Source organism: Neomonachus schauinslandi, chromosome 5, assembly GCF_002201575.2.
Source record: "Neomonachus schauinslandi chromosome 5, ASM220157v2, whole genome shotgun sequence".
Taxonomy (NCBI): Eukaryota; Metazoa; Chordata; class Mammalia; order Carnivora; family Phocidae; genus Neomonachus; species Neomonachus schauinslandi.
Window position 1 is genome coordinate 146331048 of NC_058407.1, and position 11974 is coordinate 146343021.

Sequence of the window (11974 nt, forward strand, 5' to 3'; positions counted from 1 at the left end):
CTTTATCACCAGGTAGGAGAAGGGTGGATGACATTCATATTCCCGGCAGAGTTAACAACGCCCCCCTTCTCGCATCTCACAACTGCCCCGATCAATTAACAAAGCATGTTTTGTTTGGAGAATGAATGAGGACAGCTTTCTTCTGTGCATTTTATTAAAACTTGAAAGCTATGCCTTATGCCATAGATAATGCCTAGTGAGCTCCAACAGCCTAACGTCCAAATCGGACTCGCTAGCCATCCACCCAACTCACCATCGGTCATCTTGACATGGAGGGATATTCAGCGAGTCTGACGTTTTTATCATGAAGGGTTTTCTACCATCATGGAACAAATAAAGGTTCTTTGTATCAGTGGCTGGAAACGCAACACAAGACCTTTCTTCACACCGTAAGAACTGATAAATAGTTCACTGAGTGAACCAAAGACTTTATTTTTTCAAAAGCAGATAACACCAAAGTACTATGAAGTATCCGTATTTGTTGCAAAAATAATTACTGGAACTTTCAAAACATCGAATGAATAAGCTGGATCACTGGTTACAGCTATAATTTTTGGCCAATATACAGATTTTCGTTCCAGGTCTAGGCTTGATTTCTACATATTATTATTCACATGCATTCCCTGTGCCTATTTATTATCAAAACGGGGACTCTCGAGGAAGTCGAGCCCAGCTTTATCTTGATTTCAGAGATGACGCAGCACTAACTGAGAACTCTGGCTTGTTGATTGAGTCCTAGAAATAATGTCTTCTGATGTCCTACAACAAATTCTATTTCTGAAAAATAAAATCAGAATTTAGATTCCTTTGAAGCGTCAGGTCCCCAAGCTCTCCAGCACCATGGTACCCAGATGTGCTCACCCTGTGCATTCCTCTGTCTCTCTAAACACACCACTGGGTTTCCCAAAGAGGTCCCCCTTGAAGAGTCCCATTACAGATGTTTTTAAGAACTGCACTAAACCCAAGTAGAGGCAGTGGATAAAAGGATAAAATTATCCATTGCTTTTTCTGTTAAGGACCAAAAAAAAAAAAAAAAAAGAATGCATTGATCAATAGGAAGTGGTAGCAATCATATGGTTAAGAAAAATGGTTCTATATTTCAAAATGAAGACGAAAAGGAGGTCAGAAAAAATGGTTGTTAAGACAAACAATTCCTCTAGAAGAAAAAAAGCCCTTCCCCGGAAGGGGCTGAGGATCTGGTGCCGAGAATGGGGTTGGGGGGCGGGGGGCAGGTCCGCGGTACCTGCATCTCCAGCTCACATGTAGGACCTCGTGGGTGGGAATAGCTCCCCCTGGCACTTAAAAAAGGAATGAAGAAAGTAAAGTGAATTTGTGTGCTAATGAAAAGCCCACAGTGACAGGCTCTGAGAGCCAAGCCCTTCGCCGACGAGGCAAAGATTTTTGTCACCAGAAATGGGAACAGGTGGACGGACGCAGGCACTAAAGGCGGAGTCGGCCGTATTCGGGCCAGAACAGTCTTGAAAAATAAGGCAACCTGTGGCTTCTCAGCTTGAGACCTCCCCCCAGAAAGGCCCACGGAGGCAAGAAGTGAAGCCAGCCGATGGCCAATCGCCAGAAGACATTCCGATGGGGCAACAGTCAGGTGGGGTGACTTGGCGACACGGTAGGTGGGAACCAGCACTCGAGGTGAATGTCTTTGCATGTCCTGTGCACACCTCCAAGCAGCAATCTCTGGGGTTCTGGAGGAGGTGTGTTACTTTTGCGATATTTTTTCCCCCAAAAGAAGACACGAAGGTGAAGCCCCTGGAGAGATGCGGCTACCGAGGTGGGACCCCCCCACACACACACACCAGGGGCGGGATGGGGTGAGAGGCGGAGAGCGCTTCCGGCAGCATGCAGCGCCCTGCAGGTCGGGCCGAGTCCTACAAGCGCTTGTAGGTGCCCAGGAGAGCTTTGCAGTTGGGACAGTAGTGGTCCACGTCCTGCAGGGCATCCACACAGAAGGGGATGAAGCAGCAACCCGCTATGCACCTGGAGGACAAAAACAGACACAGAGCGTGTCACCCTCTGTCACAGTTGTGGATGGTGGCCACCAAAAAGGTCGGCCGTCCTAAGCCCACAGGAACTCTGGTTCTGACCGTCCTTAGGACCAGGGTCTTTGCAGGTGTCACAAATGATCTCAAGATGGGATCGTCCTGGAAGACCCAGGGGGGCTCCCTCAACTCAAAGACTGATGTCCTTACAAGAAGAGGAGGGGATACACAGAAAGACAGGGAGGGATAAAGGCCACGTGATGATGCGGGCAGAGACTGAAGTCTTGCAGCCACGAGCCAAGGACCCTAGAGTCTCCACCCGAGGGAGCACAGCACCTTGACTGTGGACTTGTGTTGCAGCTTCCAAAATTGTGAGAGAATAGATTTGTATTGTTTGAAGCCGCCACGTTTGTGGTTATCTGTCACGGCAACGAATACAGCAACCCACTCCGAGCCTGTTCTCTCAAGACAGACCGTCCTGGGGGTATTTTCAACTCTTGGGGCATGCCAGCATCTTTCAGTCTTAGATTGGGGTCAGTGACCTTCCTGTGTCAAGGGCCAGATGGTACATATTTTAGGCTACACAGACCTTGTTCTGCCAAAACCGCCACAGATAATCTGTAAACAGTGTGGTATGTTCCCATAGAACTAAAATGGGCTGGATTTGGCCCCAGGGTTGTAGTCTGCTAACCCCGGTGTCTAGACTGATTATTCTTCCATATGGAGAGGGCGCTTCTTACGGTAACCACCAAACAAAATTCCCCAAATAACATCTCTTAATGTACATAATCCATTCCCAAAGAGGTCCCCCCATTATCTGTGCACCCAGGTAGGAGTTTCAGACAGCCTGTGGTAGAATAAGAAATAGATCTGGTCTCTCTCCCCAGTTCCTGGCAATTAGCTCCAAAAGTCTGGGAATTTCCTGAGTGACCGGAGTGAGTGCCTTCCGTTATTCAAAACAAGCCCCTTTCAATCACACCTGATTTTATGCTAATAAGGCGACCAGGGCAGGGTCCCTGCCTTAGGATAGGGCTGGTCACCAGAAAGATCCTTGGTTCGTGGTTCCAAGGTTAGAAGTTTCAGCCCCAGCCACAGACCTCAGGGAGGGGACAGGCGCTGGGGTCAGGTTATAAAAACACTTGAACAACTATATTTGCAGCACTTCAGGATTGGTAACCGCATCCTCATGCCAAGAGAGCGGGTAACACCCCAGGTCTACAGGGACACAAGCTCTTGCACTGGGGACCCTTCTTGACCTCGTCCTCTGTCCCTCTTCATCAAGCTGTTGCTCATGTGTGTCCTTCATGATAAACTGGTAAATGTAAATAAAGTGCCTTCCTGAGTTCTGTGAGCTGCTCTAGCAAATTAGCAAACCGGAAGAAAGGATGGTAGGACCCTCAATTTATAGCTGGTTGTCAGAAATCCGGGTGGCCTGAGGCTTGTGACTCACATCTCTACTGGGGGGCAGTCTAGGGCACTGGGTCCTTAAGCCGTGGGCTCTGCACTAACTCCAAGTAGTGTCAGAACTGAATGGAATCACCAGACACCCAGCTGCTGTTGGAGAGCTAGACGGTATCAGAAAACACCCCCACAGCCTTACAACCAGTGTTGGTCCAAATTTAGTTAAAAATCAACATTTTATAACGCAAGCATGGGGAATATAATCCATAACACTGTCATAACTTGACAGGGCGACAGATGGTCAACAAGACCTATCATGGTGATTTTATAATGTATAAAAATATCGAATCACTATCTTCTAGGTCTGAAACTGATATACTATTGTATGTCAATTATGATTCAGTTAAAAAAAAAAACAAAAAAACAAGTTACAGTAAAACAATGATTTACATAAAGGAGAAACAGGATACAGCCTGATGAGGAAACAACCTCATGCAAAAAACTTCCTCCTACTGCCTAAGTTTACCCAAATTCAAGTAAGGGTGCCTCAGTGCATTAGCACTAAACATAACCGCGCGCTTACGAATACAGAGCTCCGAACTGTGGGACACACATATTCACTTATTTTATCCTCAACAACCCCCCTGGGCGGGGGCATTACTACCTCCAGTTTTCAGAGGAGGGAACTGGAGCACAGAGAGGTGAAGTCACTTGCCCACAGTCACACAGCAGTGAGAGGTAGGACTCGAACCCACAACGCCACGTGAAGGGAAGAAAAGGAGGGAGGGACAGAAAAGCTGCCTCGATTTGAGAGCTAGATCAGCAGAGGCTGACATTCAAGAGTTCTCATCCTGTCTTTCCCTGGTTTCTAAGATTTAAAAAAAAAAAAGCATTTTAATAAAATGTCCAAGGACGATGAGCTTTTATTTCACTGAAGACGTCAGCCTTCACTGCAGTCCCGTGGGCAGGACAGGGAATCCAGTGCCAAGAAACCTGTCTGCTCTCCTTTCTACCCCCACTGAACATGTGTGCTCAAGGAAGCTAAGCTCTCCGGGGCTTTGTGCCTCCCTTCGAAATGAAGAAGAGAAATATCATTCCTTCTTAGGCTAAGCCACAAACAGGAACAAGCCAGTTGTACGAGAGGCCAGGGCTCCTAAAAGAGAAACGCACAGACACTGTTTCCTTCGAGGGAGAAAACAGAGCCAGGAATAAGGCGATTGCCTTTATCTGTTTGGGGAAAAATAAATAAATAAATAAACTGTGCTTCCTCAAATTTCTCCCAGAACAAAAACTATGATCTCTTTCAGTATAATACCCTTGGGGCAGACATAAAGACACACTTTCCCTGTGTAGACCATGGGAAAAATACTCGGGGTCCTAAAAGGATAAGAAGTGTTGAAGAGATGACTGTGAAGTATTTTAATGTGCAAGTTGTTCAAAGCTTCTCTCACAGTCGGGCAAACATTATTATTTAGGTCGTGAAATTCTTCAAGAAAAAGAAAGAAAGAAAGAAAGAAAAAGACATTCCTCAGAATGTTGATTTTTAACTAAGACCGATGCCGGGGCTGCTGTGCTTGCCCTACACGCAGGGAGTGGTCTGAGCGGCACAGATAGACGTGCTGTGGTGGAGAAATCCTGCAAGAGAGGAACGAGGAGGAGCCTGGGGGCCGAGTGGGCCCCGGACTTACCCCAGCAGGCACAGGCTCCCGCAGGAGAGCCAGGTGAGGGCTCCAGCATTATAGGACAGCTGAGTCACGATCACCTTGTTGCAGGAAGGACAGCACATCTGGACCGGACGGTCAAAAAAGGAGACAGGCCGCTGCACGTACACGGTCTGCACAGCAACTGCGGGAACAGGTAGGGGCGATTGGTGAATGGGGAAAGCATCCATCAGACAACCAGGAGGGGGGGGCCCGGTCTCCATGGGGGGGCTGGCCCACCCACCGTTCATGAGAGCCAAACGGGGGGAGCCACCCACGTGTCCACGGGTGAGCGAACGGATAAGCATGATGGGGGCTGGCCAGACAGTGGCGTCTCGCTTGGCCTCAAAAGGACATTCTGCCCCACGTTATAACACGGCCGAACCTTCGGGACATGACACTGAGGGACGTAAGCCAGCCACGGGACACACACGGCAGGATTTCACGTATATGAGGCACCCGGATCATCCAATTCACAGACAGAGAAGAGATGGTGGACGCCAGGGGCTGGGAGAGGGGCAGGGGGTAACGGGGAGCTGCTGTTTGGCATGTATAGAATTTCCGTGATTACAAGATTTAAAAAGTTCTGGGCGCCTGGGTGGCTCAGTTGGTTGGGCGGCTGCCTTCGGCTCAGGTCATGGTCCTGGAGTCCCTGGATCGGGTCCTGCATCGGGCTCCCTGCTCGGCGGGGAGTCTGCTTCTCCCTCTGACCCTCCCCCCTCTCATGTGCTTGCTCTCTCTCATTCTCTCTCTCTCAAATAAATAAATAAAATCTTTAAAAAAAAAAAAAGATTTAAAAAGTTCCAGAAAGGGGAGGGGGTTGGGAGGATGCGTTAGCCCGTTGATGGGTATTAAAGAGGGCACGTTCTGCATGGAGCACTGGGTGTTATACGCAAACAATGAATCATGGAACACTACATCAAAAACTGATGATGTAATGTATGGTGGTTAACATAACAATAAAAAAAGTAAAAAACAAAGTTCTAGAAAGGGATGGTGGTGATGATTGCACAACAATGTGAATGTGCTTGTTAATGCCACTCAACTGTACCCCAAGAGACGCTTCTGGTGATCAATTTGACAGGATGTGTATTTTACCAAAACAGTGGCAGATTTCCAGCATTATCATTTGGGGCGCTCTCCACGCCCCTGACCTCCCCCTCCATGTGAGATGGGGAGAAGTTCCTGGAGCTGGGATTTGGCTCAGCACGACCAGGCTTTCGAACCCACTGACCACGGAATCGGGTGGGGAGTTTACTGCTGATGCAGGTTCCTTCCCCCCGGCCCCCCCGCCCCCCGGCCAGGACATGAGGAGTCAGCAGGTCCGGGGCAAGGTCCCCAGAAGGCTCTTTCAGCAACCTGTGTGGTTCCACAAAGGTGGTCTGCAGATGGTAACTCCAGAAACGGTGATATGATGGGGTTTTAGCCTCAATTTTCTTCATCCATAGATTAGTGGTTGCCAGGGGCAGGGGGGATGGGGTTTCTTTCTGGGGTGGTGGAAAGAGTCTGGAATGAGTGCTGATGCTTGCACAACTCTGTAACTATACTGACTGCACCGAATCAGATACCTTGAAAGACTAAACTCCAGGGGACAGGAACTATATCTCCGTAATGCTTTTATTTTTAAAAATGGAAGTAATAGGGTTGTTGCCAGGATTCCATAAGATAAGGATAGTAAAGCAGCTCACACTCCAGGTCATGGCGAACCCTCAATTACACAATTCGTTCATTTCACATGGGGCTCTTGACTAAGTCCAACGCCCAGTGATAAGGCTGGTATTTACTGAGCCCGGGGACGCTGGCCCAGGCTTTGCAAGGAGTCTGGGAATCGAGCTGACACATGAAATGAGTACATAAAATCGTGCTAAAAAGAGAAAACGATAAGAAAAACTCGCACAGGCGTTCACAGCCACCAGAGGAGAGCCCGGAGTGATATAAATCGTTAAGTCCTTAGCATTCAGAATGTTTTTGGGTTTTGGCAAAGTTGTTTGAGCTCGTATTTCTGTCAAAGTGACTTCCTTCTGTTCCTTTCTGTGGTGCTGGAATGCCATTTCTATAATCTATGTGTTAGGGGAAATTCATTGTTGTCCAAGCCAACAGAACTTAATACTCCTAGAAAGACTCTCCTTCCAGAAAAGCAGTATTTAAGCATACTTGACCACTCACATGTAAACTGTATTAAAGTCTTTCTCTTTTTTTTTTTGGTGCAATAAATTATTGATCAGAGCATGATCAGTCTCAAGTCACCTTGTTCTCTTCTATCTGAAGGGTCAAAGTTACTTGAACATGACGACAATAGCTCACTTTTATCAAAGGATTACTCACAGAACTTTATTTCATCTGAACAACTCACTGATGGAGGCACTTGATGAACCCTATTTTATAGGTGGGGAAACTGAGGCACCAGGCAGTCAGGCGAACCCAGGCAGTCTGACTCACGGGCCTACTCTCTGAGCTGGCAATTCTTCCTCCTCAGCTGCTGGGGATGCTGATCAGCTACGCACCTGGGCACACCTGGGCAGCAGGAAGTCCCAAGGAGCAAGGCCACAAAGAAGTTGCTGGAAGGCAGGGAAGCCACGCAGGCGTGGGCTGGGCCAGTGTCTGCTCACCAGCTCCTAACTCCTGGCTGTTTCTTCTCCCCCCACCCCCACTGCAGCCCTGGCCTCAGCAGGAAGGGTGGGGGCCCTTAAAAGCCCACTCCCATTCCCCAGTTTCTCTGGGATTGTTGGTGGGCCTCTGTGGTTAGCACAAAGGGTCGCTTTGCGGCTGACTTGGGGGAGCTCATAAACTGCTTTGTTAGGGGAAAGATGTGAGCCCCCGAGGCGTGGAACCCAGAAGACCAGATGGGACACATTGCAGGACGAGGGGTCTAGCCGGACTGACCGGCACTTGGCTTAGACCCTTAAGCAGACGTGCTTCCGTGGCTCCCCTGATTCTCGCAGAGTCCCCAAGGCCAGGGTGGAGGGCCAAGGAGAGGTAAGGGGGGCGCGGGAGGTGGCACGTACTTGCATTGGCGTTGGGGCCGGGCATTGGCTGCGTGTAGTAGGCAGGCGGATTCATGCCCTTGCCGTCTGGGCCGGTCACCAGCCCTGTGGTCGGCCCCGGCACGAGGGCAGGAGGCATGGGGAAGTAACTGTTGACGGCCACTGTCTCGTCGTAGGATGGGGGTGCAGTTGGCACCGAGGAAGGCCCGGCGGCCGCCTGGTAGGATCCTGGAACAGACATTTTACCTAAAGCAAAACCAGAAGACACGGGATCAGAAATGCGAGTGACACCCCCCTCTCCCTCTCCCTTTTCCACCTGAATCTTCCAATTTCTACCGGACAAACAGAAAACATGAAGACAAGGCTTGTGTCCAGCCTTGTCAAAAGCCAGAAAGGGAGCTAATGTCCCTCCCAGACCCAAGAATGATCACCCTAACAAGGGATTCCCTAAATGAAGCTAAAAGGTAAATACTTACAATCCCAAATCATCAAAACCTAGAAAAATGCCATGGGCACACATCACCCCACTTAGAGCAGAAGCTTTTCTTCTTCACACTTCAAAAGGACCAAGTAACAATGGCCTGCCTTTCACATGGAGCACTGTCTGCTTCTTTTTAACCACTGTGGTTTTTACTAAAAGCATTTTAGGGGCGCCTGGGTGGCTCAGTCGTTAAGCGTCTGCCTTCGGCTCAGGTCATAATCCCAGGGTCCTGGGATCGAGCCCCGCATCGGGCTCCCTGCTCCGCGGGAAGCCTGCTTCTCCCTCTCCCACTCCCCCTGCTTGTGTTCCCTCTCTCGCTGTGTCTCTGTCAAATAAATAAATAAAATCTTTAAAAAATAAAAAAAATAAAAGCATTTTAGATGCCGGAAAAGACAAAGGCATTCAAACTCAACCACAGACTAGGAAGGCAGAGACGGACACACGGTGTGATGCCATTTACATCCAGAAGCAGGCAGAATGAGTCACGGGCCAGAAGTCAAGTCGGGGAAGCGGTTGTTCCTGGAGGGGTGGGGAGTGGAGGCTGGAAGGGGGGGTGCGGGGGTCTTCTAAGGGGCCGCTCCTGTGCTTTTTCTTCACCTGGGGGCGGTCACATGGTGTGCACACTACGTGAACATCCAAGTGGTACAATTACGATGTGTGCACTTTTCTATTTGTATGTTATAGTTTTAAAAAGTAAACACACACACACACATGCACACGCTGGCTCCCATTTCGAGAAAGGAGTATCGGAGCCAGGCACATATTTCCTTTTGTGAGGGCAAAGAAAGCGTCCCCCCTATTCCCGCTCCTGCCCCCCCCCCCCCCCCCCAACCCCCCCCCCCCGGTGGGGGCAGAGCTGATGCCCGCCTAGAATTACGTGGCCGGTACCCAGGGTGTGTTCCTGTTGCAGCCCTGTGCACAGCGGCCCCAGCCCCGGGACGGCTGGAAGACACAGTGCGGCCCTTGTGTCACCGTGTTTTTCTAAAGGGGCAGGGCTACTGCAGCCTCAGAAGATCCATTCAAACCTGCCTCAGGAGAAATGGGGAAATGAGCTCCCAGGGCGGCGTGCCACGGTCCTGCCGCCTCTTCCCCCCCACACTCTGCCTCGTCTTTGGGAACCCATGGGAAGCGGAGGCAGCAATTAATTCTGCCGCGGGGAGAAGGGGAGACTCCTTCGAGGAAGCTCTCTGTCTTTAAGCAGAGACGGAAAGAGATTTCTCTGGGGGAGGAGAGGACAGGGGATTTCGGAGGGGAAAGAGAAGCATCGGAAAGTGGACACATGTCAAAGAGAGTCAATAAATAAAGCTAGACAGGTTGGGGCCGGGTTGTAGGAAATCTGAAAGCCCTATGGAGGTATTTGGGATTTACTGTATAAGTCTGCCTGCTGGAACCTTGTGGAAGAATGGAAATGTTCTCCATCTGGGCTGTCCGATATGGTTGCCCAGCAGCACCCCCCCCACACACACACAACACTCAGCCACTGGCATTCAGTGCGGCCTCTGGGACCCAGGAATTGAATTTTTACATTGTATTTCAAGGTTACATGATTTAAAATTTAAAATCCAGGGGCGCCTGGGTGGCTCAGTCGGTTAAGCGTCCGACTCTCGATTTCGGCTCAGGTCATGGTCTCAGGGTCGTGAGATCCCACCCGACGTTGGGCTCTGCACTCAGCACGGAGTCTGCTTAAGATTCTCTCCCTCTCTCTCTGCCCCTTGGCCCCACTCGCATACTCTCTCCCTCTCTCTTAAAAAAAATAATAAATTAAACAAATCTAATACACCATGCAATTACTGGAAAATTCCATAAGCTTACAGAAACTTAAGTTTTCCCACCTTTCCGAGGGGCAACTTGGCTATGTGAATCTACTTTTCCAACAGCGAACGTCATGGGCTCTGAATCTAGATCAAACATTTCTGACAAAATACTAGCATCCAATTTGGGATATGACGTCAACATAAAATACACCCTGGATTTTGAGAAATTGTAAAACATTCACATGAAATATTCCATTCGTAATTTTTTTATACTGGCAATGATAACATTTTAGATAAGTGAAGTTAAGTAAAACTCATTGTTGCAATTCCTTTCACCCGTTTTTGTATTTTTTAAAAACATGGCTACTAAGAAATGTTTAAACTACCCACGTGGCTCACACTTTCCTGCTTCTACAGGACGGCAGAACAATGGAACACAGGGAGTCATGGAAGGTTATAGAGAAGAGGAAAGGTCCAACCCTAGAAAGCATAGATGAAGCAGGTCTGTCGGAGCAAGAGGCAAACCTTGGAAGGGCCCTGGGTGTTGGGGGGGGTATGGTGGGTGGCGGCCACATCCAAGTCTGCGGGGATAGTTAATCAGGAGGAAGGCAGAAGGGGAGCTGACGAGATCGCAGGGCATCTTTGTGCAAACGGGTCCCGGGTATAAAAATGAGAAAACGATTGTGCACAGTGGTTATACAATGTTGTCAGTTTCCTCTGACAGACAGGAACAGAAAAGCAGAAGGAAGAAGGGAGGTAGCCCCAGGACACTTCTTCACCAGGCTCACCCCCCGAAGCTGGCTGATGTTCCTTCCCCAGGAACACCGCCCCCCCGACCCCCCACCCCCCACCCCCGCCCCCAGCTGCCGCTTCTGGCCCCACCAGACTCCGGGTGGCGGCCGGCCGCCTCCCTTGTTTGCTGGAGGAATTCACAACCTCGCTGAACATCAAGGACTCGCTGTCCCTTCCTGTCTCAGGAAAGGCAGACCCCCAGCTGCCTACACAATTTATTATGAAAACTGACTCACAGCAGAAAACCGCAAGGGCCAAAAACACCAGGGCGGACAGAGGGCCTAAAATAGTACGGTGTGCTGCGGTGGCAAGCAGACAGCTTTGGGAGGGGAAAGGAGATCTTGGAGTGCCCCGAAATGTGCAGGAAAAAAAAGCCTGGGTCAAACCACTGGGAAACAATGACTCAACTCAGAAGCCGAATCCCTCCCCTTCAGAACCACTGCTCCCTCCTCCAAAAGTGACCCAAGGCAGCTGAGTCTGTTGTCCAGAGCGGACATGAGGTGCTGGGGGGGCGGGGGGGCTCCTTTCCTCTCAAGGAAGGAAAGGCCTGCGCTTCTGGAAATCAGGCCGGCCTGCTTAGCGCATGGGCATCCTGGTCTCGTGGCCGCAGCCTAGTTTCTGAACTTGAGGACCCTGCCTCTCGGGAACATTGATTTTGTCCCAAACAGCCTCGTAAACAACGCTTAGGATGCTGAAAAGGAACAAAGAGAGGCGGGCTAGGGGAGTGAAAACAAAACAAAACCCGTAAGCAGCTGGTTTGAAGGCTTTTCTAAATAAATTCCACAGCCTCCCTTCCCTAGGCCCCAGGCCAGGAAATGCCACTTCGCTCATTCCTCCTGCTCTTTCTTCTCCCCACACTCCCCCCCCG

At 49.8% G+C, this 11974-nt stretch overlaps 1 protein-coding gene across 1 annotated transcript in view; it reads right to left on the reverse strand.

The window, feature by feature from the left end:
- Window positions 1–393: 393 nt before the first annotated feature.
- The window catches only part of LITAF (lipopolysaccharide induced TNF factor), a 27829-nt gene continuing 16248 nt past the window's right edge, over window positions 394–11974 (reverse strand). The window contains exons 2-4 of the mRNA XM_021698068.2: window positions 8101–8325; window positions 5084–5240; window positions 394–1992 (exon numbers count right to left, since the gene is read on the reverse strand). Coding sequence (XP_021553743.1) covers window positions 1884–1992; window positions 5084–5240; window positions 8101–8320 — 486 coding nt within the window. The 5' untranslated portion in view covers window positions 8321–8325 and the 3' untranslated portion in view covers window positions 394–1883. The remainder of the gene's footprint in view (window positions 1993–5083; window positions 5241–8100; window positions 8326–11974) is intronic.